This window comes from Lissotriton helveticus, chromosome 11, assembly GCF_964261635.1.
Source record: "Lissotriton helveticus chromosome 11, aLisHel1.1, whole genome shotgun sequence".
NCBI classification, from domain to species: Eukaryota; Metazoa; Chordata; class Amphibia; order Caudata; family Salamandridae; genus Lissotriton; species Lissotriton helveticus.
In genome coordinates, this window is record NC_136072.1 from 271,770,157 (window position 1) to 271,797,169 (window position 27,013).

A 27,013-nucleotide genomic window follows, 5' to 3' on the forward strand; every position below is an offset into this window, starting at 1 on the left:
CCCCTCATCGTCGTTATCTACAGTTTCAGTGGCTCGACGCCTGGTACGAGTACACAGTCCTTCCATTCGGCCTCTCTTCCGCTCCGTGGTGTTTCACAAAGCTTCTTCGTCAGGTGATGGAGTCTTTGCGCTCGCGCGGGGTCCGCTTGATTGTCTATCTAGACGATATTCTTCTTTTGGCTCAGTGTCCTGTTCTTCTTCGCTCTCATTTACAGTGGTCCATCGATCTATTGCAATCTCTGGGTTTCCTGGTGAACCCTCTGAAATCCGACTTTGTTCCCTCCTACTCGATGGATTTCCTGGGCTTTCGGATAGACTCAGTCTCCTGTCAGCTCCTCCTCCCAGGTCAGAAGATCCGGTCGATCAAGAGAGATTTGAGATTGTTCCTGGCTCAGACTGTTTCTTTGAGATCGGTGGCTCGAATAGTAGGCCTTCTATCCTCTTCGATTCAAGCGATCTTTCCGGGCCCGTTACATTATCGTGCGCTGCAGCGCCTCAAGATCAAGCATTTGCAGAAGGGTCTTCGCTATTCGGATCACATTCCTCTTTCGGACGATGCCCGGGCAGAGATGTTGTGGTGGCTGGATCACATGGAGTCTTGGAACGGCCGTGCACTGTTCGGGAAGACTCCGGATGTAGTGATCGAATCCGATGCCAGCCTTTGGGGTTGGGGAGCCCGATGCGGTCCGGTGGCGACGGGAGGTCGTTGGTCTCGAGAAGAGTTGTCACTTCACATCAATTGCCTAGAGCTTCTAGCGGGCTCTGCAGTGCGTTATGTCAACAAACTGGGGGGTACCAAGTCCAGTCTTCTGGCAGAGATTGCAAAAGACTTCTGGCATCTTTGTCTGCAACGACAGATCATTGTTATTGCAGAGTACCTACCTGGGCGCGACAATCGGATTGCGGACTGGAACTCTCGTCATCTGAGGGACTACAGCGATTGGAGGCTTCATCCTCGCATCTTTCGCATGTTGTCCAGGATTTGGGGTTGTTGTCACCTCGACCTGTTTGCCTCTCGCCTAAATGCTCAGGTTCCCCGCTTCTACAGTTGGCGTCCAGATCCGGAGGCCTTGGCCTTGGCCACGGATGCGTTTCTCCAGTCTTGGCCTCCTCTCCTGTGCTATGCTTTTCCACCGTTCGTGATGATTCCACGGGTTCTGGCCCGTGCGAGACAGTTCAATTCGGAGCTCATTCTCATCACTCCTCTTTGGCGGGCTCAAGCCTGGTTTCCAGTTCTTCTGGAGATGATCTGCTCGACGCCGCTTCTTCTTCCTCCCAAATGGAACTTATTGCTGGACCCTCTTCACGAACCCCATCCTCTGGTTCTATCGGGTCAACTCCATCTGGTGGCATGGAGGATTTCGGGAGACGCTGGAAAATCCAAGGTTTATCAGGGAACGCTTCCCGATTTATCAGTGAAGCTTGGGCCCCCAACACACGCAAGCGTTATGCGTCAAGTTGGAAACGCTGGTGTGATTGGTGCGCACAACGGTCGGTGGATCCCCTTACAGCAGATCTTGCTTTGATTATCAATTTTTTAGCCTCCATGGCTTTTTCTGGCTTGGCTTACAGAACGGTTAACAACTTTCGTTCTGCGATTTCCGCTGGTCATATTTCCATTGATGGCAAACCCGCTGGAGAACATCCCTTGATATCTAAATTACTTTGAGGCATCCGGATGGTAAAACCTCCTTGCCCTAAATATGTTGCCTTATGGGATGTGTCTGTTTTACGTTTCTTAGAATCTTGGCCTTCTAATCCTTTATTGAACCGTAAGCAACGCTCAGCCAAGTGGACTATGTTGTTGTGTTTGATCTCCTGCAAGCGGGTTTCTGATGTTCGAGCTTTGGACCTGGCAGGTCGTGCTTTCACCCCGGAGGGTGTCACTTTTACTATATCGAGACGCACTAAATGTAATACGTCTTCAGTTACATATCCTTCTTTTCCTCACAACCCCCAGCTGTGTGTGGTCCAATGTCTCAAAGATTACGAGGTAAGCACTGCACCTTTTCGTTCAGATTTACAGAGTCAATTACTGATTGCTTTGCAGAAACCTTTTAGGCCTGTTACTCCTGCAACTTTAGCACGTTGGTTAAGATGGCTCATGCTAGAAGCAGGTATTGATGTTTCCCTCTTTGGTGCCCACTCGGCTATGGCTTCCAAAGCTTTTTCCATGGGTGTCAGTCTTCATGACATCATGAAGGCCGCGGATTGGTCTTCCGACTCGGTTTTTAAAAAGTTCTATTTTAAACCTATTGTAAGTGTAGCTTCAGTAGTGGTGGATGAGCTTTGAACAAGCATAATCGGAGCCTCCGTCCAGCCATAGAATTAAAAATTTGCTAACATTCGTGCCAAGAATTTTCAATTCTATTAAGGACAGGAGGCGAGGATTATCCCACCCTTATTTCATTCTTATCATGATTTGTATTGTTCTTATGCAGTTATGCTATAGCATAACATTTGTTATTTTCTGAAATGTTCCCACCCTGTCATGTATTATGTGTTTATTCCTTTGGGATAGACCTTACGGCTTTATTTTACTTTTTCCAGGTTCCGACCTTAAATAACTTGTGCATCGAATTCCTCCTGTTGGTTGGTTTTTTGCTGTTCCTGTGGATCTGGGAGGTTCACTCATCTCTTCAGCCGGATGATGATCTCTCCGCGGGACGTCCTTAGTGGATTGTTGGAGTTGTCGTTTTGAACTTTTCCTTTATGGTCATGGACAAAGAAAGAGGAAGTGGTGACCTCTATGACTATTTATAATGTTATGTACTCTATGGTTACCCTGGGTTTATGGGTAACGTAGTTTGTTTTTTCTTTACTGTGTGCTGATTGGATGCTGTGTTTTCCAGTAAAGATATCGAGAAAGCATAATCCTCGCCTCCTGTCCTTAATAGAATTGAAAATTCTTGGCACTAATGTTAGCAAATTTTTAATTCTCCTACATCGCACCCAACACATGTTACGACCTCCCTCGCCAAATCAGAGCCAGCCTCCTCCACAGTTGCTCAAGCCCCCGGATACCCTCTCTGGAGATTAGTGTGCTATACAAACAAATATAAATATAACAGAACTTCTAACACTCATGTAGCTTTTGAGGAGGCTGGAGTACAGCCGTCAAATTCATCTCAGGCACTTTGAATACCCCCAATCAATAACTGCCTTAGGAATGCTTTTCCCCTTTAACAACATGGCAACACCCATCTGCGAGAGCCCTTTCCATTGGATAATATGCTTAAAGGACATACAATGGTAACCGTAAATATCTAGGTTTGAAGCTTCCAAGCTGCAGAACCTCTGACAAGGGCTGCCTGACAATCGCACGTTTCTGCAGTGAGTCTCGGTAGAGTTAAAGTACACAAAGTGAACACTCCAAATAAAATTAAAGTTTTCTGAGAAAAATATTTGTGAGCATTTTACTGTCAAAAATGAGAAATCACTTTTCCTGTAAATGATGCCTATAAGTGTGCACATATTATCAGAAACCACCAAGAGACTCTTCTTGAAAAGCCTTCAACCCAGGGCAAAGCTACAGACAGACAAACAGACAGAACGATACCGATACACTTCAGTCCAATTTGGCTATCAAGTTGGCACATTATAAATAAGGCTCCCGGTTTTCCGTTTTTTTACTTATTTTTGCACATACATATTGACAGAACACAATTTTCTGGATTATTTTATTTTAAAATGTGATTGAAAACGGAGAGCGGATTTTGTAATGATTCTAAATGCCGTTACTCGTGACTGCCATGCTAAAAGCGATGCAGACGGACGGGTAAGACGTTAAAAAAGAAAGGAATTTTGGTAAAGATGCTGAAAAACAGCAGTTGATAAGCACAACCTTCATAACGAAAATGTTCATGTTTTCAACCTTAAAAGCACATTTATCGCCAACATAAATATGGGTATATGCTAGTTTCAACTTCATTTTTTCACAAAACTCAAAACACATATGGATACATACACATAACATTAGCAAAAAATAGATCTGGATGAATGCAAACGGAAATTTATTTTTAAAAAACACTCAAATCCGCGAGCGAGGATTATAAATCGATAAACAAGAGCTTGTGGTTTAATCAAATTAAACAAAACGATTTTAAAAATCCCAAAACAACGCCATAATCAACTGTATCACTACTAGAGGATCAAAGTGAAATACTTTTCAGGACAATCATGTCCACCAGACCGAAATATGCCAAACGGCGGGCTCTAACACTCAAAGAAGTGGCATCAAGTTTATTACCACCTTGACTTCAGAGCTCCAGTTAAAGATGGCCGCCACTTTGACAGCTGCAAACTAGAAGTGATTTTTTTTTTACTTAAATTGCAAAACGTGTAGGGAGTGAATACCCTCTTTTTATTTCTATGCTGGATTGGGATAGAGCCCCTCTCTCACCCGCTTTCAGGATCTGCTGCGGCCGGTGCCGTCGGCCCCGCACCGCTGTCGTTTACAGGGTCACTTGAAGTCGCAGGTGCCTTTTCCCCCTCCACCTCTGTTGATGCAGTTGTGGGCTCAGCCTCAGTCACCTCTTCAGCAGCTGCAGAGACACCTGACTCGGCAGTCGCCATTTTTTCAACAAACCTCCCCGCGAGATTTCAAACATTGTAACCGCGCGAGACTGTGTTATGGATCACGTTCACTAGACAGCTTTGTACATCATCGAGGCATTTTTGAAGAATAAAAAAGCGCGAAGTTGATGTCGGTTGCTTCTGAGAGCAAAAGTAGTGGACAAGTACTAAAGAGCGGTATTATAAAGTCGTAGGAGGAGCGAAATGCAATTGAAAAAAGTCCTAAAAATCTATGATTTTTAGTCTGCAGTGAAGTGATTTAGAAAACGAGAGTTATTGCTATTGGTGTTGTAAATGTAAATATATTTTTTACTTATTTGGTGTGGAGTGGGTGTATATGGTATGCAGTGGAATCATGTGGATAGTAATTATGTGGTATTTAGTTTATAGGAATTTATGGAGTGGGATTGTGTGTTATGGAGAGTCATGTGGTATGGTATTTTGTGCTGTAGAGTGTTCTATAGTGGAGTTTAATTATGTTGAGTGTTTTTGTAATTTGTGGTGAGATGTGTAATAATATCGTGTGGATTGTACGTATGTGGTGTGTTATGTAATCGTGTTTTTGATTTGTATTATGTGGTTACTGGGGAACTATGGTGTAGAATGGAAAGATGTTGATGATTTGTGTGGAACTGTGGCATTGAGTGAAATGCTGATTGGATTTATGTGGCATGGTGTGGAGTGTTTATGTGGATTGTTGCTTTATGGTAGTGAAGTGACAACGAAATAAATGGTTGAAAAGGCGAAATCTGAATAAAGTATATATTCATTTAAATAGGCCCTCAAGCAGCCGGCAAGAAGCGCGGCTGGCAAGGAAAGCAGCTGGCTAAGGAATGACGCAACATTCCATGACTTGTGCTATGTACTTGTTGAGGGTTCCATATGACATCACAATGCCAAGTGCAATAAGGAGGAAAGTGGGGTGCATACAAACTATACAAAATACAATAACTTTAATGATATATGGAGGAGGTACAACATCTCCCTTTTTAAAAAAAAATAAAAGAGAGTTAACACATAACATAGTCTTTGTACAGGTTTGGGAAGTGAGAAAGCCTTCCTGAACTAGTACAAGTACTATCACAAACATTACGGTAAATTTCATTACTGCCTCTGGAAACTTGTGCTTCTGTGGAGGGAACAGTCAGTTACTATGGGGTAACCCAGTATCCCTCAGAACGTGGGCCAAGCTTTTTTATATAAATAATAGTTCTGTCGGGTAAAAAATACGCAATTCAAGCTTACAGAATTAAATTCATGGAGTGATTTCAATTTACAATGTTGGTTACTCCACAAAACCCTAATGCAAATCCAAAAAGAAGCCATAAACAACAAAGCTTGGGGGTATAAATCAATTATTTTATGAATTTAAGTTGCATTCATAAGTGCCCCATTTCAATATACACTTTACAAATTTTGTATTTTTACATATGCGGCGCATCAAAAACAAGGTGATTGTGAGGTGATCTAGCGTGCAATTGTGATGGCCAAGGTAATGTTCATTACCTCTACGTCCCTCGTCCTCGACCCAGTCATCACTCATGAGGTATTCCACACGACAGGAAACAAAACAGGTAACGCTTTCTGACTCCACCCACCCCCCTGTCAGGTGCTATAATACACCTCACCACCAGAAGCAAATCCTGTTTTGTTTCCTGTCGGTTGGATGCTGATGGGTGACGCTTGGGTGAGTGCCGGGCACTTACCTGCTTCGATTGTCCTGTGGTTTTCCTCCTTTGCTGGGCCTTGGGGGTGCTCATGGACCTCCGTGGGACTCTTTTGAAGGCGGGCTGCTGGGCTTCCTGCACTTCACTCGTGACGGGGACCCTGGGTTGCGGGGCTTCTCGGGTCCCCGTGGTTTCTGCCCCTGGATCCTGGATTCTTTGCCTGTCTCCACGCGCATTTGGTGGCTGTTACCCTTGCGCCCTGCCCTTTGACGGACGCAGGGGAGTGGGCTCATTTGGTGGAGCGCTCGCTTTGCTTGCGGTTGGTAGCGGACTGGCTGCCCGCGTTCTCCGTTCTTTTAGGGCGGGGCGCGCTCACCTCCTGGCTCCGGTTCCGTCCCCCCTTCGTTTGGCAGTGCGGGGGCCGTATTTCTTCTTGTGTTGGGCCGCGATGTCGAGGCTGGAGGCGGGATGCCGTTCTCGTCCTCGGATACTCATTTTTGCATGAGCGGGCAATCGGGTGGGCTCCGGGTTCCCTGACTTCCTTCCTGATTGGCTGCACGGCTCCTTGCGATGACGTCATCGTCTCCTTTCCGCCTTGATGACTCGGGGTGTTTTTCCTTCGTCGGAGCTCCTGAATGTCTCGTTTTTTCTGCCCCTCCTTCTACATCCTCGGTTTCCAAGGGGCTGCAGCTGTGGGGTGAGTGTTTTCCTCCTATTTATGGCGGGATTCGTTTTCTTTTCTTCTGTGCCACTTGTGGTGTTGCTGTGCGTTCCGTGCTGCTTTGCTGGTTTGCTGTGTCTTGTGGATTTGCTGTTTACGATGGGGAAACACCATAGGAAGAGAAAGCATGTCTCCTGTTGGGTCGTCCTCTTCCGACAGTGGTGATTCTGCCCCTGCTGGTCGGAGTGCTGGTCTGGGTGACTCCAAAAGGCTGAAGCTGCTGATTTTGGAGACGCTGTCCGAGCTCAAGGCTTCCAAGAAAGGTGCTGGGGGTCGCTCGGAGTCTCCTGCTCACCTTTATTCTGATATCTCCTCTTCTGCTTCCTCTGATGAGTCCGCTTTGGGTGCGGTGGATCTGCAGGGAAAGTACATTTCGAGGGACCTGTTGCCTGATATTCTTGGTCATGTTCGGGAGAATATGGGTTTCCCTGAGGTCTCTGTACCCAGTACCTCCCTGGATGCTGTTCTGCCGCAGTTTCGGAGGCCTGTGTCTTCTTCCATGCCCGTCCACCCCTTTGTTATGGATGTCCTTCTTAAGGAGTGGAAAGACCCGGACCATATTTCTTTGCCCAGGTTCATGTCTAAACTGTATCCTTTGCAGGATTCGGAGGTTGCCCTGCCTGATTCGGTGCAGGTGGACTCTATTGTTGCTTCCCTGGTGGGTCGGCCTTCCATGGCTGATGATAATATCCTGAAGGATGGAGTTGATAAGAAGATAGACTCTGCTCTGAAGAAGTCCTATGCTGGCTCTCACCTGGCTCTTCGGTCGGGTGTTTATGGTGCTTATGTTGCGCAGTCTTTGTTGGCTGACTTCAAGACTTTATTTTCTACTATGCAGGAGGGGGGCACTTGTCCGGAGTTGCTGGAGTCTATGGAACGTCAATCGGAGTTCCTTTCGGACATTGCCTTTGACTCAGTCCGGGCTTCTGCTCTGTCTTGTGGTTCCTCTGTGGCTGCCCGTCGGAACTTGCTGCTGCGGGGTTGGAAGACGGATGCGGCGCAGCGTTCTATGGCCTTGCGGTTGCCATTTTCAGGTACTCTTCTTTTTGGGGACGCCCTGGAGGACAAGCTCCATAAGGTCTTCAAGGAGAGGAAGCATTCTTTGTCCTTCGTCCTGCCCCTTCTCATAAGGGATCCTCCTTTTCGAATGCAAGGTCCTTTCGCCAGCCTTCCAGGTTTCAGCAGTCCTCGTTTAAAAGCCAGCGTGGTGCTCGTGGGTCTTTTCCTCGGAGGTTCCAGAAGAAGCCCCAGCCGGATGGTGGGTCTGGCGCTCCTCGTTCCTGACTACGCCGCACCGGTGCCCGATCTCGCTGGTGGTCGGCCCGCGGTTGGTGGGAGACTGCGGCTGTTCCTCCCTGCTTGGTTGTTGACGACCTCCGACCAGTGGGTACTGGATGTTGTGTCCAGGGGTTACCGGATAGAGTTCCTGTCTCCTCCGCCTCCCTCGGGTGTTGTGGTGACCCCCTTGCCTTCGGACCCGTCTCGTCGTCTGGGGTTGTTGGAGGGTGTTCAGGTTCTGTTCAACAAACTGGCCATTGTCCCGGTTCCCCCCCTGGAACGTGGACTGGGGACTTATTCGGTTGTCTTTGTGGTCCCGAAGATCACGGGGGGTTTCCGTGTTGTCATCAATCTTCGGGCCCTGAACTTGTTTGTGCGCAAGATCACTTTCAAAATGGATACTTTGCAGAGGGTGATCCCATTGATCCAGGAGGGCTGGGTGTTCACCTCTCTGGATCTCCAGGATGCGTACCTTCATGTTCCGATGGCGTTGGTGGATCAGCAGTACCTGCGCTTCTGCCTGGAGGGTCGTCACTGGCAGTTTTGCGTCCTCCCCTTTGGTCTCCGGTCCGCCCCCAGGGTGTTCACCAAGGTGGCGGCTCCCTTGGTGGCTCATCTCCATCTCCTGGGGGTGTCCGTTTTTCCTTACTTGGACGACTGGCTGCTGCAGGCTCCATCTCCAGAGGTCATGTCTCGCCACCTTTCCTTGACCATGCGTACGCTCGAGGATCATGGGTTCCTGGTCAATCTGCCGAAGAGTCACCTGGAGCCTGCCACTCGGAGAACTTTCATTGGGGCCGTGTTCGACTCAGTTCTGGGCATGGTTTTTCTCCCGGAGTCCAGGATTCTGCGTCTTCAGTTGCTGTTGAGGAGGTTGCTTTCCCGGGATTTGGCTCCTCTGCTGCAGTGGCTGGTGGTTCAGGGCCACATGTCTGCCACGGTGTTCACGGTGCCCTGGGCCAGGGCTCATCTTCGGCCTCTGTTGTGGCATGTTCAGAGTTGGGTCCCCTTTCCTGTCCAGGACTTCTCGATTCCTGTGCCTGTAACTCCAGAGTTGGTGTCTGCTCTCCAGTGGTGGCTGGACTCTTCGAATCTGTCGAGGGGCATGTGGTTCCATCCTCCGGCGCCCTTGGTGTTGACGACGGATGCCAGCGCTTTCGGTTGGGGTGCGACTCTGGGGCGTTGGTCGGTGCAGGCACGTTGGCTTCCTTCGGAGTCGCACCGCTCTTCCAATTGGAGGGAGCTGTCTGCGGTGGAGAGGGCTCTCCGCCTTCTCAAGGATCATCTTCTGGGGTGCAACGTATTGGTGAGGTCGGACAACACTGTGACTGTGGCCTACATCAACCACCAGGGCAGTACCCGCTGCCTCTCCCTGAATTTGGTGGCATGTGCAATTGCGAGTTGGGCCGAGTGTCATCTGGTGGCTCTCTCTGCTGTGCACATTCGGGGTGTGGACAACGTGGTTGCCGATTCCTTGAGTCGGAAGTTCCCGTCCTCTCTCTCCCTGTGTCTGGCCCCTCGGATTTTCCGGTTGCTCTGCCGGAGATTCGGGACTCCGGTTCTGGACCTGTTTGCCTCCCGGTCCGATGCCTTGCTTCCCCTGTTCTGTTCCAGGACCCCGGAGTCAGGGGCTTGGGGGGTGGATGCCTTGTCTGTCCTTTGGCCTCCTTGGTTCCTCTATGCGTTTCCCCCCTTTCCTCTGATCCCTGCTTTCTTACTGAAGGTTCGACGGGTGGGGGCTCAGGTGGTGGCTGTTCTCCCTTATTGGCCTCGCCGTTCCTGGTTTCCTCTGCTTCTGGGTCTGGCGGTGGGCCCTCCGTGGATCCTGCCCCGCTACCCCTCTCCACTGTGTTCCCCGTCTCCCTCCCTGTTGGTTCCTCTCACCTTGGCGGTCTGGAGGTTGAACGGTTGTCTCTTGGAGTCCGGGGTCTGCCCGACCACCTCATCACTGTGATGCAGGCGTCTCGTCGGAAGTCCACTCTGTCCTCCTATTCGAAACACTGGGCTTCTTTTTCTTCTTGGTGTGTTGCCCTGGATCTGTCTCCTACCTCTTGTGATGTTTCTTCTATTCTGCAGTTTTTTTTGGATGGTTTTCAAAAACACTATGCTTTGTCCACTTTGAAGGGTCAGTGGGCTGCTATTCGGGCCTTTTCGTGATCCGGCTTCTCTTCTTCCTTCGGACGGGTTGCTGGTTTCCCATCTGTTTAGGAGTTTCTCTCTTTCTGCTCCTTCTGTCCGCTCACCGGTTCCTCCTTGGGATCTCTCTTTGGTTCTGGGTGCCTTGCAGTCCCCTCCCTTTGAGCCTTTGGAGTCCGTGGAGTTGAAATTCCTGTCTTTCAAAGTTGCTTTTTTGGTGGCTGTTACATCTGCTCGGAGGTTGGGGGAGCTTACGGCTTTGCGTTGTTCTCCCCCCTTTTTGAGGTTTCTGGACGACGCTGTGGTCCTTTCCTTGGACCCCGGTTTTATGCCAAAAATTTGTTCCCGTTTCCATTCCTCCCAGGAGTTGGTTCTTCCTTCTCTCTGTCCTTCTCCTTCCTCTCCTTCTGATGTCTTGCTACATTCTTTGGATGTGAGGAGGGTGTTGTCTGTTTATGTTGCTCGTTCTGCTGGGTTTCGGTCTTCTGACTCCCTCTTCGTGACCTTTGGTTTGGCTGGTAGAGGTAAGGCTGCCTCTCGCCTTACTTTGGGTCGCTGGATCAAGGCTGTGATCTTGTTGGCTTACCAGGGCTCTGGTTTGCCTTGCCCGTCTGGGGTTCAGGCGAGGTCTACCAGGGGTGTGTCTGCTTCCTGGGCTGCCTTCCATGGGGTTCCCCTTGAGGAGATCTGTAGGGCGGGTACCTGGGCGTCCGAGTCCTCGTTTGTGCGACATTGTCGCTTGAATTGTGCTCTGTCTGGCCGCTCTAATTTTGGTTCTGGTGTGTTGCAAGCTGTGGGGATCCCCCCATCTGTTTGATTCTGTTTATTTCTGTTTGTTATTAAACTGTGTCTTGCTGCACTCCTTGGTGTCTGTTCTGTTTCTGTTTGTGGTGTGCCAAAGGCCTTTGTGGGGTTGCTTTGGTATGCCTCATGAGTGATGACTGGGTCGAGGACGAGGGACGTAGAGGTAATGCTATGATTACGTACGGTAATCCCCATTACTCTTAGTCCTACTCGTCCTCGACCCAGTCATACGACCCGCCCGCCCTCCCTTTCCAGGCCTTTGGTGCTTGGTACATCAGGATTTGCTTCTGGTGGTGAGGTGTATTATAGCACCTGACAGGAGGGTGGGTGGAGTCAGAAAGCGTTTCCTGTTTTGTTTCCTGTCGTGTGGAATACCTCATGAGTGATGACTGGGTCGAGGACGAGTAGGACTAAGAGTAATGGGGATTACCGTACGTAATCATAGCAATAGGAGTTATTCCTCTGAGCCACAAAGTTTGGCTGGTTCTCTGGAATACTCTTTTTGGGTCCAGAGGTTTGTCGACGTTTCGACCCTAGACTTGTAATCACTATTGAAAGCGTCCTGTCAACGAGAGGAGGCTACCCGTGACAACGCATTTAGAAATCACTCTGAACTAAGGGGAGACGCTCTAGAAGAAATTGATTGAGCATCCTACCCTTGGACAAGGAAATCAAGTCACCTGTTCGAAATTAAAACAATTTTGCCCAAAGATTTAGCTCAAGACAAGTCTGGGTGCGACCCTTCTGGGTCCCCAGAGGTAACATCTCTCCTCCCGCACCTCCCTGTCCTGATGCAAACCCGCTCTGACCCAGGAATCGGGCTGTACTAGGGTCGAAACGTCGACAAACCCCTGGACCCAAAGAGAGTAGTCCAGAGAACCAGCCAAACTTTGTGGCTCAGAGGAATAACTCCTATTAAACATTACCTTGGCCATACTTCCTACCCCCCTCCCCTCGTTCTCTCACTTGTATATAAGTCACTGATCACAATTGCACGCTAGATCACCTCACAATCACCTTGTTTTTGATGCGCTGCATATGTAAAAATACAAAATTTGTAAAGTGTATATTGAAATGGGGCACTTATGAGTGCAACCTAAATTCATTAAATAATTGATTTATACCCCAAGCTTTGTTGTTTATGGTTTCTTTTTGGATTTGCATTAGGTTTTGGTGTAGTAACCAACATTGTAAATTGAAATCACTCCATTAATTTAATTCTGTAAGCTTGAATTGCTCTGTGGAGGGAACATTTGCTACATTTGTACTATCCACGTTGTGGCCACTATCCATCACATGTTCAGGTTCAGCAAAAGAATTTCTAGGAACAAGAGTATCACTATCATTAGAAAAATCAGATGGTATAGTTACCAAATTATGCGAGCTATCAAATGACTCACATTCCTGGTTCCCATGGGTCTCAAATCCAAACCAAAAATAATCTTCCACAGAATCTGAACCATACTTGTCATCTCCCTTGAGTTCTCTTTGACCAGGATTAAGCTGAACCCCTTTATCGCGGCGATAATTTCGCCGGAGTGGGGGGGTTCTATTGTGTGGGCGGGGACGCGTTGGCCAACAGACGTGCGCAGCACTACCAAGGTAGTGCTCGCGACGGCCGTTGGCCGACGGCAGCAACAAAGGGGTTAATGTCACTTTTGCTTCTCCAACCTTGCTTATCCAAAACAACAGATCCATGAGCAACATCAATGACTTCAACTGGAACAGATATTTAGACTCTTAGAAATTTTAAAGGGTTCCTAACTATGACCCAATCACCTTTGTTGATCCCTTTGACTGTTGCTCTATGAATTTTGTTGTGGTAAACTTTTGATTTAAGTTGATGTTCTTGTATTCTTTCTTTTACTTTAGGTTGACCATAGTTGAGTTCTACAACGTTGGATTTCTTTTTCTCATTTGGAGCAAACTTAGGGGTAAGTATAATGTTTCCTTTCCTGCTTCTCATGAGAAAAAACAGAGAGTGCCCAGTCACATTGTTGGTAGCACTGTGATAACAGTTTACTTTCTCCTGTAAGAACTGTTTTACTTTAAATCCTGAAGCAATGGCAAGCTGAATACCTTCCTTTAAAAATCTGTTGATTCTTTCTACTTGTCCATTGGAATAAGGATAATACAGAGGTGTTTTCTCCTGTTTGATACCATTTATATTAATAAAAAAGGACACAATTTTTTCTGATGTAAGTTGTTTACCATTGTCAGAAACTAAAATGTGTGGTAGACCTTCTATGGAAAAACATTTCTCTAAAAATTCAATAACAGAACGAGTGTCTATTGCTGCTACAAATAGATCCATTTACTGTAGTAAATGTAAATGTACAGGAATTTATATAGCGCAAATCACCGAGCGGTTTCTAAGCGCTTGCTTATGGAACCCGTCCTGGTATTCCCCTGTGAGATAACCCCGGCAGGGTATCCGCAAGGTGAAAGTCAGGCATCCCGCCGCAAGGGGCCGTTGTGGAGATTAAGCAAGCTATTGCCCAGAGTCGCAGAGTGTGAACCCGTGAACCGAGTAGGCACCTGAGCGAGAATTGTCGAGTCCATGGACATTTTAGGACTCAAGACCCCGCCGAGCCGGGAATTGAACCCTGGTCCCGGGCTGACCTCTGCTTCCAGGTCTGCCTCCTCTAACCAGTGAGCCACACTTCTCCACGAGTAATCACTCACTACAATTAAAAATCTACTGTCATTTTCAAGAATATTGAACGGACCTGCAAAATCTATAGCAATTTTGTTCCACAAACTATCTGGAGTAAAGGCCAATTGCATTTTGTTGACTCTGGGTTTCCAATGCTTATCTGATTTTAAACAACTTGCACGATTATCAACAAACAATTTCACATCAGAATCTAACCCTGACCACCAATAGTATTCTTTTAACATTGTTTTAGTTAAGGTAGTACCAGGATGGCTTCTGTGAGCTAAGTTAATTAAAGATTTTTTCAACTTGGAAGGTGGAATAAACAGATCTCCCCTTAGGAGAAATCCTTTTACTATACTCAGTTCTTCTGAAATCTGATAATACGTTTTAAGTTCTGAAGACAAATTTCTTAAAGGAGGCAAATTTCTCTTGGCCAAATCCCTAACTTGAATGAGAATAGGGTCATTGCTGCATACATGTAACCATTCAGTCTCACTACACATATGATCAGTTTCTTTTGAAATATCAATGGTTGCTACTACACATTCACTATCTTCTTCCAGCATAGGTACTGAAGACAATAGTGGCAGTCTTAATAAACAATCTGCACATACATTATCCTTACCAGATATGTTTTATTGTAAAATTGTATTCTTGCAGATTGGCTAGCAACCTAACTAACCTAGAAGAGGCCTTACCATTTCCTCTAACACAACTGTCCATCATGTAGGTCAACGGTTTGTGATCAGTGATTAATTTAAAGTGTTTGCCCCACAGATACATTTTAAGTTTCTCTACGGCCCAAACACAGGCCTATGTCTCTCTCTAGTGCTGTAGTGTTTCTCAGAATCGTGTAGGCGCCTGGAAATAAAAGCAACAGTTTGTACAGATCCTCTCACTTCCTAAGTAAATATTGCTCCAATGCCAATAGAACTTGCATCAACAGTAATGATATTGGTAACTGCAGAATAATATGGATTCAACGTAGGAGCATTATTAATAGAATGTTTAACCTCTGAAAAAACTGATTCCTGTTATTCAGACCAAACATATTTCTCACCTTTACGTAACAAAACACGCAATGGTTCCACCTTATCAGCATAGTTTTCAATGAACCGTGAATAATATTCACTGAGACCTAGGAAAGATCTCAGAGAATCTTTGTCATCAGGTCTGGGGGCATCAGAAATTGCTTTGATGAGATCAAGTTTCGGCCTGATACCATTTCCACTCAAAACATGACCTAAGTACTCTACTTCCGTTTGAAGAAATTTACACTTACTTTTAGCTACCGTCATGCCTCTTTCATTTAATTTGTTAAGAACAGTATCAAGAATTGTATTGTGTACTTCATTAGTGCTTGCATGAATCAAAATGTCATCTTGACATTTCTCAACACCAATGACACCTTTTAGAATGCATTCCATTGCTTCTGAAAAACGCTAGCTGATGAGGCTAAACCAAAAGGAAGCCTGATTAATCTATAAGCTCCCAAAGGAGTTATAAACACGGTATACTCTTTAGAATCATCAGCCAGCTTGACCTGATGGTATGCCGACTTGAGGTCAATTAAAGAAAAATACTTAGACCCAGACATAGCGCCAACATTTCTTGAATATTTGGCAAGGGGTGGCAATCGACCAAAATATTTTTATTTAAGAACCTCAAGTCGGCGCATAAATGAATCTCGCCATTTTAAAAAAAAATTAATTATCACAATTGCAGAAACCCATTCAGCAGAATTAGTTTGTTCCATGACTTGTTCTTCCACCAGCTTATTAAGTAATTTTTGTAAATCAGTTCTAACTGATGACGAAAAAGATCTTCCCTTGTGCTTGACCGGAATGGCATTTTTCTTTAATTTGACGGAATGCTCAAAACCCTTTACACAACCAATATGATCTTCAAAAAGAGAATCATATCTACTAAGATTAATATCCAAACTATCAAAAGAGGAAGAAGAACAAGAAGAATCTTGAATGGAAGATACAAGAACATCACTAAGAACAATAGGATCATCAGCACCTGGTTTTAAGATGGTGCCTAAACGAGCCAAATCTTTCCACCCTACAATGTTTCTCCCACGTTCAGCAACATGAATGTTGGTAGAGATGGGCCTTCCCTTGATATTCAACATCTCCTGGAAATAACCCAACATCTTTATTCCAAATTTGTCAATAGGTTTTGGATTGACATCGGACGCTAATAAGTCTACAGGTGACCAATTCTCATAATACTTGTTATCAGAAATAATAGTGATAGACGAACCTGAGTCAGTCATTATTTTCAATTAATCTTCACCTATATATGCCACTCCAAGTGGTCCTTCAATTGTATTGCTATTGTCATCAACAGTCAAGAGAATATTGGAACACATTTCCTCGTCAAATTCATCGACCTTACTGACTTTAACCTTCTGAAAATGAGTTGGTATAAAATTAAATTAATAAAATTATTGCAAACTCCAGCAAATGCCCAATTTTATTAAACATTTTGTGAATTTCTTACTGAGTGCGGGACATCCGGAATAGTCAGCTTTATGATTTTTCAATCCACACCTGAAACAAATAATATGTTTAGAATCTATAAAGCTACCAGGTTTGTTTCTATTTTCATTTTTTAACTCTAATTTCCTTTTATCCTGTACAGTACACATATTAGACTTGGAATTTCTTTCATTTGAAAGCTCCTTAGAGCTTTCAAGGGAGCGTTCAATTCATTTCGCTATGTCTATTACTTCTTGAAGTGTAGGATTCCTGCAAAATAACAGTCTTTCTTGATTTTCTTTCTTCATAACAGTAAAAGATAAATTGATCACGTATGTAAGTATCAACCATTTAGTTAAACTCACACTTTGTAGCTAAAACTCTCAGGCAAGCAATATATTCCACAACAGTTTCAGTCTCCCATTGCCTTCTCATTGTAAAGCGGTGTCTACAATCATTATGTTTGGTTCTTCCCAAATTGCTTTTCCAAACGCTTAATAGCTTCCTGATATTCGTCCATAGGTATGAACTGCCCAGGGGATACTTCATATTCAGGTAAGCTGTCAAAAATTTCCTGTCCCGCCACTCCAAGCAAACCAAACATTATAGCTTTCTTCCTTTCAGGTTCATATTTTTTTTCCGTCAATGGCTACAAGATAGTTTTCGAAAGAACTTAGTGAATTTTTCCATTTTATGGGTGGTTTGCCTGAATCAGAAATAAATGCTGTTGGCGCACTTATATTAGAGTTTTGTGACATTGTGTCTACTGCGGAACAGTCTTCTTTTTTAATTAGGACATTAATTTTGAAAACAGTCTAGAAAATGAATAATAATGTGGTACTAATAATACAACTGTCTTTATACCAAAAATAATCATCTAGAGCATTGTTTGTTTAAATTATTCACTAAAGCGTTACGCTCGATAAAGAATAATAAAAAAATTAGTTCAGGAAAGAAATTACACCTTTAAGCTGTGGAAACGAAACGAAGCGCGAAGATAGGTTGAAATTGTCAGGCAAAACTCCTTTACTTACTTAGGAGTTGCCTGACTTTAAAATGGAGTCACACATGTCACGTTACGTGCCGTGCGTTCGTAGACTCATGCTGATGACATTACCATGTCAGTTGCAGCTGAGAGGCGATGCAGCCATTAACGGACATCAAACTGCCAACTCCTAACTGCCAACTAACCAAACGGTGAGCTAAAACAAAAGAGATTAATAGCCTAACGCGTTCGATAGTTAGAAAAAGAACCGATCATAATCAAGTGAAAAACGTAGTAACTTGCCTCAAGAATTTCTTTTGAAGTCATTGAATTCAAAGTCGTTGCAGAAAAACCTTTACTCGCTATCTCATTACTCGTCGCCAAATCGAAGTGACAGCAAAATAAATGGTTGAAAAGGCAAAAGCTGAATAAAGTAAATATTTATTTAAATAGGCCCTCAAGCAGCCGGCAAGCAGCGTGGCTGGCAAGGGAAGCAGCTGGCTAAGGAATGACGCAACATTCCATGACCTGTGCTATATACCTGTTGAGGGTTCCATAGGACATCACAATGCCAAGTGCAATAGGGAGGAAAGTGGGGTGCATACAAACTATACAAAATACAGTAACTTTAATGATATATGGAGGAGATACAACAGCTAGATTGGTTTTAAGCTGAGTGCATTTATGTAATCAAGAGATGAAGAAAGCGGGTGGAGGGATACAAGAGTAGAGAGGGCGAAAGATAGAGGAGGAGGGGAAGTGAGATGCCCAGCGCTTTCTGAGGGAGGACCCATCCTGTACTGAGTGAAGCTCTCAAGTTACACCCAAATTTATTTTGACTCTGTTCCAAGTCCAGTGATGGGGAGAGAAAGAAAGCACTGCATGAAAAAAGACAACAGTACAGGAGAGATACACCCATCTCTGTGTAAGAGTGATTCTAGCACTGCATGAGTGAGTGAGAGAAAGGCATGAAATACTGAGATGACGGCTCAGGAGAGTGACAGCCCTGCACAAAAGAGACATCTAAGCTTTGCACAAGCAACTACCGGCACTGCATGAGGCCTTTGCACTGTATGGAAGTGATTCTTAATGCTGCAGGAGCGAGACCATGCTTAATAAAAAAGCCAGACTGTGCTTTGGTTTAGAGATTGTAGCACTGCAGGAGAGAGACATGCTACACTGCAGTAGAAAGAGGGCTGACCTCTGAATTTAATTAGACCATAACACTACATAAGTGAGAGCGACCCACAACACTGATTGGCACAGCCCTGTATCACTGTTGTGGGAGGGGTGATGTGGTGTGGGGAATTGAGCGAGAGATAGACTCAGTGAAGAAAGAGGGTGGAGAGATACAAGAGGAGAGTAAAGCGAGAGGAGGAGGGGTAAGTGACATGCCTGTCATCGTAAATGTGTGTAACCCAAAGGTTGCTGGAGATGTTTTGGCCCAAGTGAGAGATGGCAGGATGAAGACCAGTTTTATTAAGTTAATGCAGCTAGGTAACTTTTACATGCATTTTCAACCAGTTGCCCCAAAGAATAACAAGTTCACGGGTAACCGTTATCCCAGTTACATATCCCGGCCAAATTATGCCTTACCACTCGACAACAGGTTTATGCCCCCGTCTGGCATGGATGAAAATGATTGACTCCTCACAGGAAAAAAAGTCCAGGACATGGATGTATCACCCCCCTTGGCAAGAAACCCTGAGCTGAAAATACATGTAGTGCAATAGCTTGGAACATCAGTCATTTTGCCAAGTAATAGTGGGGGTGTCTAAAGTATATCTTTTCTATCTTAGAATGTTTCAGGGATCTGTTAAAAACGGCAAAATGAAATCTGGTTGTCTTCTGTCAGCAAATTCGATTGGACCTGTTGTCAGAAAACATAGGCCTGTGACACAGTAGTCTTTAATGGGTACAAATCTTTTTTTACAGCTGTGTTTCCATCTGTCGCCAGCAGAGGGAAAGGGGACCTGGTTACTTTTGTGCCAGGTACTATTAGGAATTTAGAAGTGAACGTTTTACTCTCTAGGCCGTGTTTCCAAATTTTACATCTTTATTCATCAAAACAGTACAATCTTCTTTTAATTAATTTTTATTTTAATTTTTTCTTAATCCACCCAACAGGTATTATTGATGAATTGGGGGAACTAATCATGAATTTGCAAAGAAAATACAGGCCTGCAGCTCAAATATATGGGTGGTGGATTATGATATTTCTAAATGCCAGTTGGATGGGAAATGTATATGTGGACTTGTTAATGTTCAAGGTGAAGTCACAATGTATAATATACAGAAGGTACCCCCTAAAACTAAATTGTAGGTCTGGGAGAAGGGGGGAAACAGAAAAAATATCTATATGCTGCAAGAGCACTCCCACTTGACCTGTATTTCTTCAACAGCGGCTAGAAAAGCTCCCTGGGCAACCCTTTGCTATATCAATACATCAGCTAGAACAATGTTTTATTTATATACATGCTGTTTTTTATTTATAAAATTAATGTTTTTCAATTTTTTTAAAGGATAGAAATTATTTTCAAAGTACACAAACATATCTTTTTTGTTTTTTATATAGAATAATTTTTTCCAGGCATAGGGCTTAGTCTCTCTGTCAGCGGGTGTCTGTTTATCTAACACCTTTACTTATGGTTGGTTCGATTTGGCAATTATTCCAGCCGGGAAACGACCTTTACAACGCAACTATTACAACGAAATGCTATTACAACGCATTTTTTACAACGTAAAAACTATTACAACGCATGTTATTACAACGCATGTTATTACAAAGCAAAAACTATTACAACGCATGTTTTTACAACGTAAAATTATTAATTTAAAAATATTAAATTATTTTATAAAAAATATTAAATAATTATATATTATTTTTTAATAATATAAATGTTGTATATGTATTGAATATATGTTAAATATAATAAAATGTTAAAATGATTTTAATAACAAGTATTATTATTTATTTGATAAAATTTTAAAGAATAAATTGCAAAGTATTAATACTCAGGTATTAATTGTTTTCTATATGTAATATAATATAATTGTTTTATTATTTATTTGACTAATGTATTGAGAATAAATGATAAAATATTAATACTCAGGTATTAATTGTTTTCTATAATAATATAATAAAAATAAATTAATCAAATATTTATTTTGTATTATATATAGAAAATAACATTTTTAAATAATTAAATAAATAAATATTAATGTTTTCAGAAAAAATACTCAGGTATTAAATGTTTTCCATATATTTAATATAATTACATTAAATTATTTTATTATTTATTTGAAAAATGTTTTCAGAATAAATAACAAAAAATTAATACTCATGTATTAATTGTTTTTTACAAAATGTTAACACTCAGGTATTAATTGTTTTCTAAATATAATGTAATATAATATAATTATTTTAATATTTTTTAGATACATTTGTATAGAATTAATTACAAAATATTAATAATCAGGTAATAATTGTTTTTTATTTATTAAATACATTATAATTTAATTATTTTATTATTTATTTGATATTAATACCCAGGTATTAAAAAATATTAATACTCAGGTATTATTTATGTTTAATATAAAATATAATAAAATATAATTTAAATTTAAATTTACTTTATATGTATTAAATAAAAAAAAATATTATGTAAAAGATTATTTATTTATAAAATATTTTTAGAAAATATATATATTTTTTTTAACATAATACACATATAAGTAAAACCATGTAAACACTTTTTTCCACGGTTTTACATTGATTTCAATGGGTGGTTTAGTCCTTCGTTTATTGCAATGATCGCTCCATAGTAACCTAACGGGATGGATTAGTAAGCAAGAAAAAGAATAGAAGGAGGAGAGAGAAAAAGAAAACAAGACCAGCATACAGGTAAGTGAAGAAAAGCATTATTTTACATAGTGAATAAATCATTTAAAGAGTAAAATTAACTAAGTAAAAAAATGTAAAGACAATGACGTTTATTTTAAACTTGTTAAATATTTTATTAAATATTTTATTAAAAATATTTATAATACTGAGGTATATATTTTATTTATTTATTATTTTATTAGTAAATTTTAATGTTGGTTTTGGTGTAAATGTTTACATAAATGTTAATCTAATTTTAATTTAATTTATATGTATTAAATAAATACAAAATTATTATGTAAAAGATTATTTATTTATAAAATAATTTTAGAAAATATATATATTTTTTTTATCTTAATACACATATAAGTAAAACCATGTAAACACTTTTTCCCACGGTTTTACATTGATTTCAATGGGAGGTTTAGTCCTTCGTTTATTGCAATGATCGCTCCATAGTAACCTAACGGGATGGATTAGTAAGCAAGAAAAAGAATAGAAGGAGGAGAGAGAAAAAGAAAACAAGACCAGAATACAGGTAAGTGAAGAAAAACATTATTTTACATAGTGAATAAATCATTTAAAGAGTAAAATTAACTAAGTAAAAAAATGTAAAGACAATGACGTTTATTTTAAACTTCTTTTATTTTTTCCAAAAAAATATATAAAAATAATTTCTATTTTTATTAATTTATTACATATTTTTTCACATTTTTCTAACAACGAATAATATGGGAAAAAAACATTATAATTTATTTAATCATGTATATATAAATAGTCCTTTGTTTATCTTGTTACATGTTGATGACGTTTTCACGTTGACGTCGACGTTAGCGGCCATTTTGGATAGCATCGATTGCTGGAAGCAGCTGGAAGCTGATCTGCGCTCAGGTAGGAAAGTTTATAAAGTTATTTTATAAATAAAAAATAGTATACGAACATATATATTGTAATGAAAGATTAAGGAGAGGTTGCGATAGTTATTTAATGATGTTTACAGTTCTTTTTTGCATGTCGACGAACATATTAATTGCATATGTCTACGTCGGGTTCTGTTACAAAAAAAGTTATGGATACAGAGTGAAAAAAAGATTATATTTTTGTAATGTATTGAAAACATTTTGAACGTTTCATAGTTTGAATAAAGTTTGAAATCTTTATCGAGTGATATTTTGAAACAGAAAAATAGAAAAGTTTATTTGTATGTTTTTTTCCAAAATGATTGATTTATACAAAGTGTTTGACAAATGAAACTGTTTACATCGGGTTGTTCGAAAAAAAAAAGAGTGTTTTTTTTGGATTTGTGGTTTATTTTCTAACAACAAAAGGTGTTTAAGAGAAAAAAATGTATATTTCAAATTGTACGAAAAAAAAACGTCTTTTTTTGGATTTCTCGTTTATTTCCTTTGAACGCAAGGTGTTTGAGAACAAAAATTGTTTATTTTGATATGTACGAAAAAAATTAGTCATGTTTTTGGGATTTGCCGTTTTTTTCTTTACAACGCTTTACATATTGGAATACTGTTTTTTTCGTATGGAGGCGGTCATTTGCTGTATTGCTTTAAACATATTATTTTGGATTTCTTTTGGTAAATATAAGTTTGGCAATGTGATACTAGTAATTTAGATAGTGAGAAGAATATGAGTTAGGATGTGATATATGATTAAAAGAAAAAAAATTGTTTCTGATTGTGAACTATTCGAAAAATATAGTTTATCGAAAAATATTTCAGGTTTAAGGATATGTGTAACAAACACATAATTCTTTAGAAAAACGTTATTTTTGGGTTTACATTTAATAAATTACTATTCCATATATGTAAAACGTTAGCAAATAGAATCGAATTGTATGGGATTCGATTATTTAAATAATTATGAGATCTAAAGTAATAATGCAAATTACAAAAATAAGGTAAGGTTATGATATTTACAAATATGACAAATATAGTCATATTACTAATTAATTGATTACAGTTTGTAGGATATCAAACAATTGGATCGAAAACAATCACTTTGGAAAAAAATAAGTGGTGAGAAAGGATAGAAAATTTTAATGTTTACGTTCAAAATGTTTTCACAACATTTTTGTACGACTTACAGTGTAATGAATATTATCAAAATTTGGTGAAAATAAAGAGATAAATAATTATTAAGGAAATTAAATGTTCTTTAGAATATGAGACATATTCCAGTTAAAATATCTTGGAACCCGAGAAATAATTTAAATTTTTTTAAAAAAAATAAAGCCAATTTAATTAAATTTGAAAAAATAATTTAGGTCAAAGCAGGAAAGTAAAAATGTGGAAAATGATTAGAAATGTAATATGTTAGCTACATTTTCCAGGTAGTCTAATGCCACAGTCAACGAAAATTGTTGAAGTACTCCCAATAGTCTCTCAGACATTTCCTTAGCTTGCTTAGAAGGTCGTGGATTTAGGCTACCTGTTAATGCTTGAGCAAGTCTCATTTCTTGAAAACTTTGCTCCTTCTTCAAAGTTTTAAAAAAAGAGTAGAAATTTGGATGATGTTTTCCAATCGTATGACTGAAGGAGTTATGCCATCCCTCTATGGCATTGTTTGTTTTAGCACCTCCTTCCAAGCAGGTTGAGTAGCAGTTCCACCACTCCACATGGAAACGTGGCTTCCTCCTGCGACCCGATCGGCTTAGATGCCCAATCCATGTGTCTTCAAAGTAATTTAACAAGGGAGACAATTTTTCTTCATTTTCGACATAATATTCTGATTCAGAAATTGCAGTGTAGTACTCGTCTACACTTTCAGGAGGTACAAAACAAAGTGCTGTTAATTTTTTTAATTCAAATTGCAGTTTACTATCTGAGCAGTAATCTGTAACCAGGGATGTTTTTTGTAACTTACGCCAATATGCCTGTGAAAAATGAAAAAAACACCCCTGAATTTGGGTATCCACGTACAATTTGTTGATCACATTGATCATAGTCAATTCGAAATCAATGATGATTTTCCGAGGACTTTTGCCAGAAGTTTTGTCTTTAATCACTGTTAAAAATTCAGTGTAGGTTGCCGATTGCTTATCTGGTAGTAAACTGTATACTAAGGGTACTACATTTGAGTTAATTTGAGCAAGAATGCTGTAAATTTGAGTGAATGGATGGGGTGTACATTTAAACGTTCCATCCATCATCCAAATTTCAGTATTCTCTAACTTAAAAAGGTTGCGGGGAGTACTAAAAATTAAAATACGTTTAAGAGGGTTTTCATTGTCATAGAGTAAGAAAGGTTCATTAGAGAAAGACAGAGTAAGGTCATGAGGAATAGTTATGTCAGCAAAAGTTTGAGGAGTAACTGTGTGTGTGTTACTTGCCTGCTTTTTACGTTGAATAATTCTACGCAAATTGGGTATCATAGGCATGTTACAAGCAATATGTCCAGGGACATGCTGTGCAACCTCTCTTAATATTGAACCAGGAGTTTCATTGGAGGTGGATGCAATATCTTTCTTCTCATTAATTGTTTGACGTACTTCAATCTCCATTGCAGAGGCAGAGTGGTTATGGTCAGTGGTATTTACTACGATGTCACCAATAGTAACCGCTCTGCCGCTGCAACGGGAAGAATAATATTTCACACACCTCCAATGTTTCCTTGGTTCACTTAATCTTTCATTACAATATATATATCCACAATGCTGTAGAAGTCTGTTCCCTTTCCTTGATTTTATATAGGATGCTGTGGCCTGGCTTGACATTATCTGTTGAAGAAAAAAATAAAGAAAATGTTTAAGTTTTATATATATATATGTTTGATTTCATAGAAAATGATACATTTGTTGTGTTAAAAGGAAATTTGAGAGTTAATTTAGTAATTGGCACCCCTACAGTATCCAGCAATTATTTTACTGTTGCACTTTCCTGGAGTTGGAATAGTAATTGCAACCCCTACACTATCCAGCACTTACCCTACTGATGCACTTTCCTGGAGTTGGAATAGTAATTGGAACCCCTACACTATCCAGCACTTGCCCTACTAATGCACTTTCCTGGTGTTGGAATAGTAATTGGAACCCCTACACTATCCAGCACTTACCCTACTGATGCACTTTCCTGGAGTTAGATTATTAAGTGACACCCCTACACTATCCAGCAGTTGCCCTACTGATGCACTTTCCTGGTGTTGGAATAGTAATTGGAACCCCTACACTATCCAGCACTTACCCTACTGATGCACTTTCCTGGAGTTAGATTATTAAGTGACACCCCTACACTATCCAGCACTTGCCCTACTGATGCACTTTCATGGAGTTGGAATAGTAATTGGAACCCCTACACTATCCAGCACTTACCCTACTGATGCACTTTCCTGGAGTTAGATTATTAAGTGACACCCCTACACTATCCAGCACTTGCCCTACTGATGCACTTTCCTGGAGTTGGAATAGTAATTGGAACCCCTACACTATCCAGCACTTACCCTACTGATGCACTTTCCTGGAGTTAGATTATTAAGTGACATCCCTACACTATCCAGCACTTGCCCTACTGATGCACTTTCATGGAGTTGGAATAGTAATTGGAACCCCTACACTATTCAGCACTTACCATACTGATGCACTTTCCTGGAGTTAGATTATTAAGTGACACCCCTACACTATCCAGCACTTGCCTTACTGATGCACTTTACTGGAGTTGGAATAGTAATTGGAACCCCTACACTATCCAACACTTACCCTACTGATGCACTTTACTGGAGTTAGATTATTAAGTGACACCCCTACACTATCCAGCACTTGCCCTACTAATGCACTTTCCTGGAGTTAGAATAGTAATTGGAACCCCTACACTATCCAGCACTTACCCTACTGATGCACTTTCCTGGAGTTGGAATAGTAATTGGAACCCCTACACTATCCAGCACTTACCATACTGATGCACTTTTATAGAGTTAGAATAGTAAGTGGCACTTTAACACTATTCAGCACTTACCAGAATTTAGCACTTTTTCTGTGTTTCATTAAAAATGTATATATCTATTTATTTGGTTAGAAATATGTGATTTACAGTTGACTTTTCTGATAAATTACCTTGGGTTTTTGTTGTTTGCTTCTTGCTGCTCTTACTGGTCTTCTACTTTTTGTTTCTTTTACTTCTTGGTTGATTTGTTTGTGTGGTTTGGATGTTCTAGGTGAAATCTAAAATACAAAATCGAGATTGTATCAAATGTTTTACACATGTTTCATGTAATTTATTATTTCTTACATTTACTGCACTTTTTTGGATTTAGAATAATAAGTGGCATTCCTACAGTATCCAGCACTTACCCTACTCATGCACTTTCATGGAGTTAGATTATTAAGTCACACCCCTACAGTATCCAGCACTTGCCCTAATGATGCACTTTACTGGAGTTGGAATAGTAATTGGAACCCCTACACTATCCAGCACTTACCCTACTGATGCACTTTCCTGGAGTTAGATTATTAAGTGACACCCCTACACTATCCAGCACTTGCCCTACTAATGCACTTTCCTGGAGTTAGAATAGTAATTGGAACCCCTACACTATCCAGCACTTACCCTACTGATGCACTTTCCTGGAGTTGGAATAGTAATTGGAACCCCTACACTATCCAGCACTTACCATACTGATGCACTTTTATAGAGTTAGAATAGTAAGTGGCACTTTAACACTATTCAGAACTTACCAGAATTTAGCACTTTTTCTGTGTTTCATTAAAAATGTATATATCTATTTATTTGGTTAGAAATATGTGATTTACAGTTGACTTTTCTGATAAATTACCTTGGGTTTTTGTTGTTTGCTTCTTGCTGCTCTTCCTGGTC

The 27,013-nt window shown here is 41.0% G+C and overlaps 1 protein-coding gene and 1 long non-coding RNA gene across 3 annotated transcripts in view; one reads left to right on the top strand and one right to left on the bottom strand.

Annotated features, from left to right (window-relative positions):
- The window catches only part of ASH2L (ASH2 like, histone lysine methyltransferase complex subunit), a 271,360-nt gene extending 266,727 nt beyond the window's left edge, over positions 1-4,633 (bottom strand). The window contains exon 1 of one of the 2 annotated variants that reach the window (XM_078668167.1): positions 4,403-4,633. In XM_078668167.1, the coding sequence (XP_078524293.1) occupies positions 4,403-4,575 (173 nt within the window). In that variant the 5' untranslated portion in view covers positions 4,576-4,633. The remainder of the gene's footprint in view (positions 1-4,402) is intronic. The other variant, XM_078668168.1, reaches the window with a different exon arrangement.
- A 101-nt stretch (positions 4,634-4,734) lies between these two features.
- The window catches only part of LOC144792957 (uncharacterized), a 92,809-nt gene continuing 70,530 nt past the window's right edge, over positions 4,735-27,013 (top strand). Inside the window, exons 1-3 of the long non-coding RNA XR_013602642.1 lie at positions 4,735-4,871; positions 13,054-13,115; positions 16,849-16,881. This is a non-coding gene — a long non-coding RNA (uncharacterized LOC144792957). The remainder of the gene's footprint in view (positions 4,872-13,053; positions 13,116-16,848; positions 16,882-27,013) is intronic.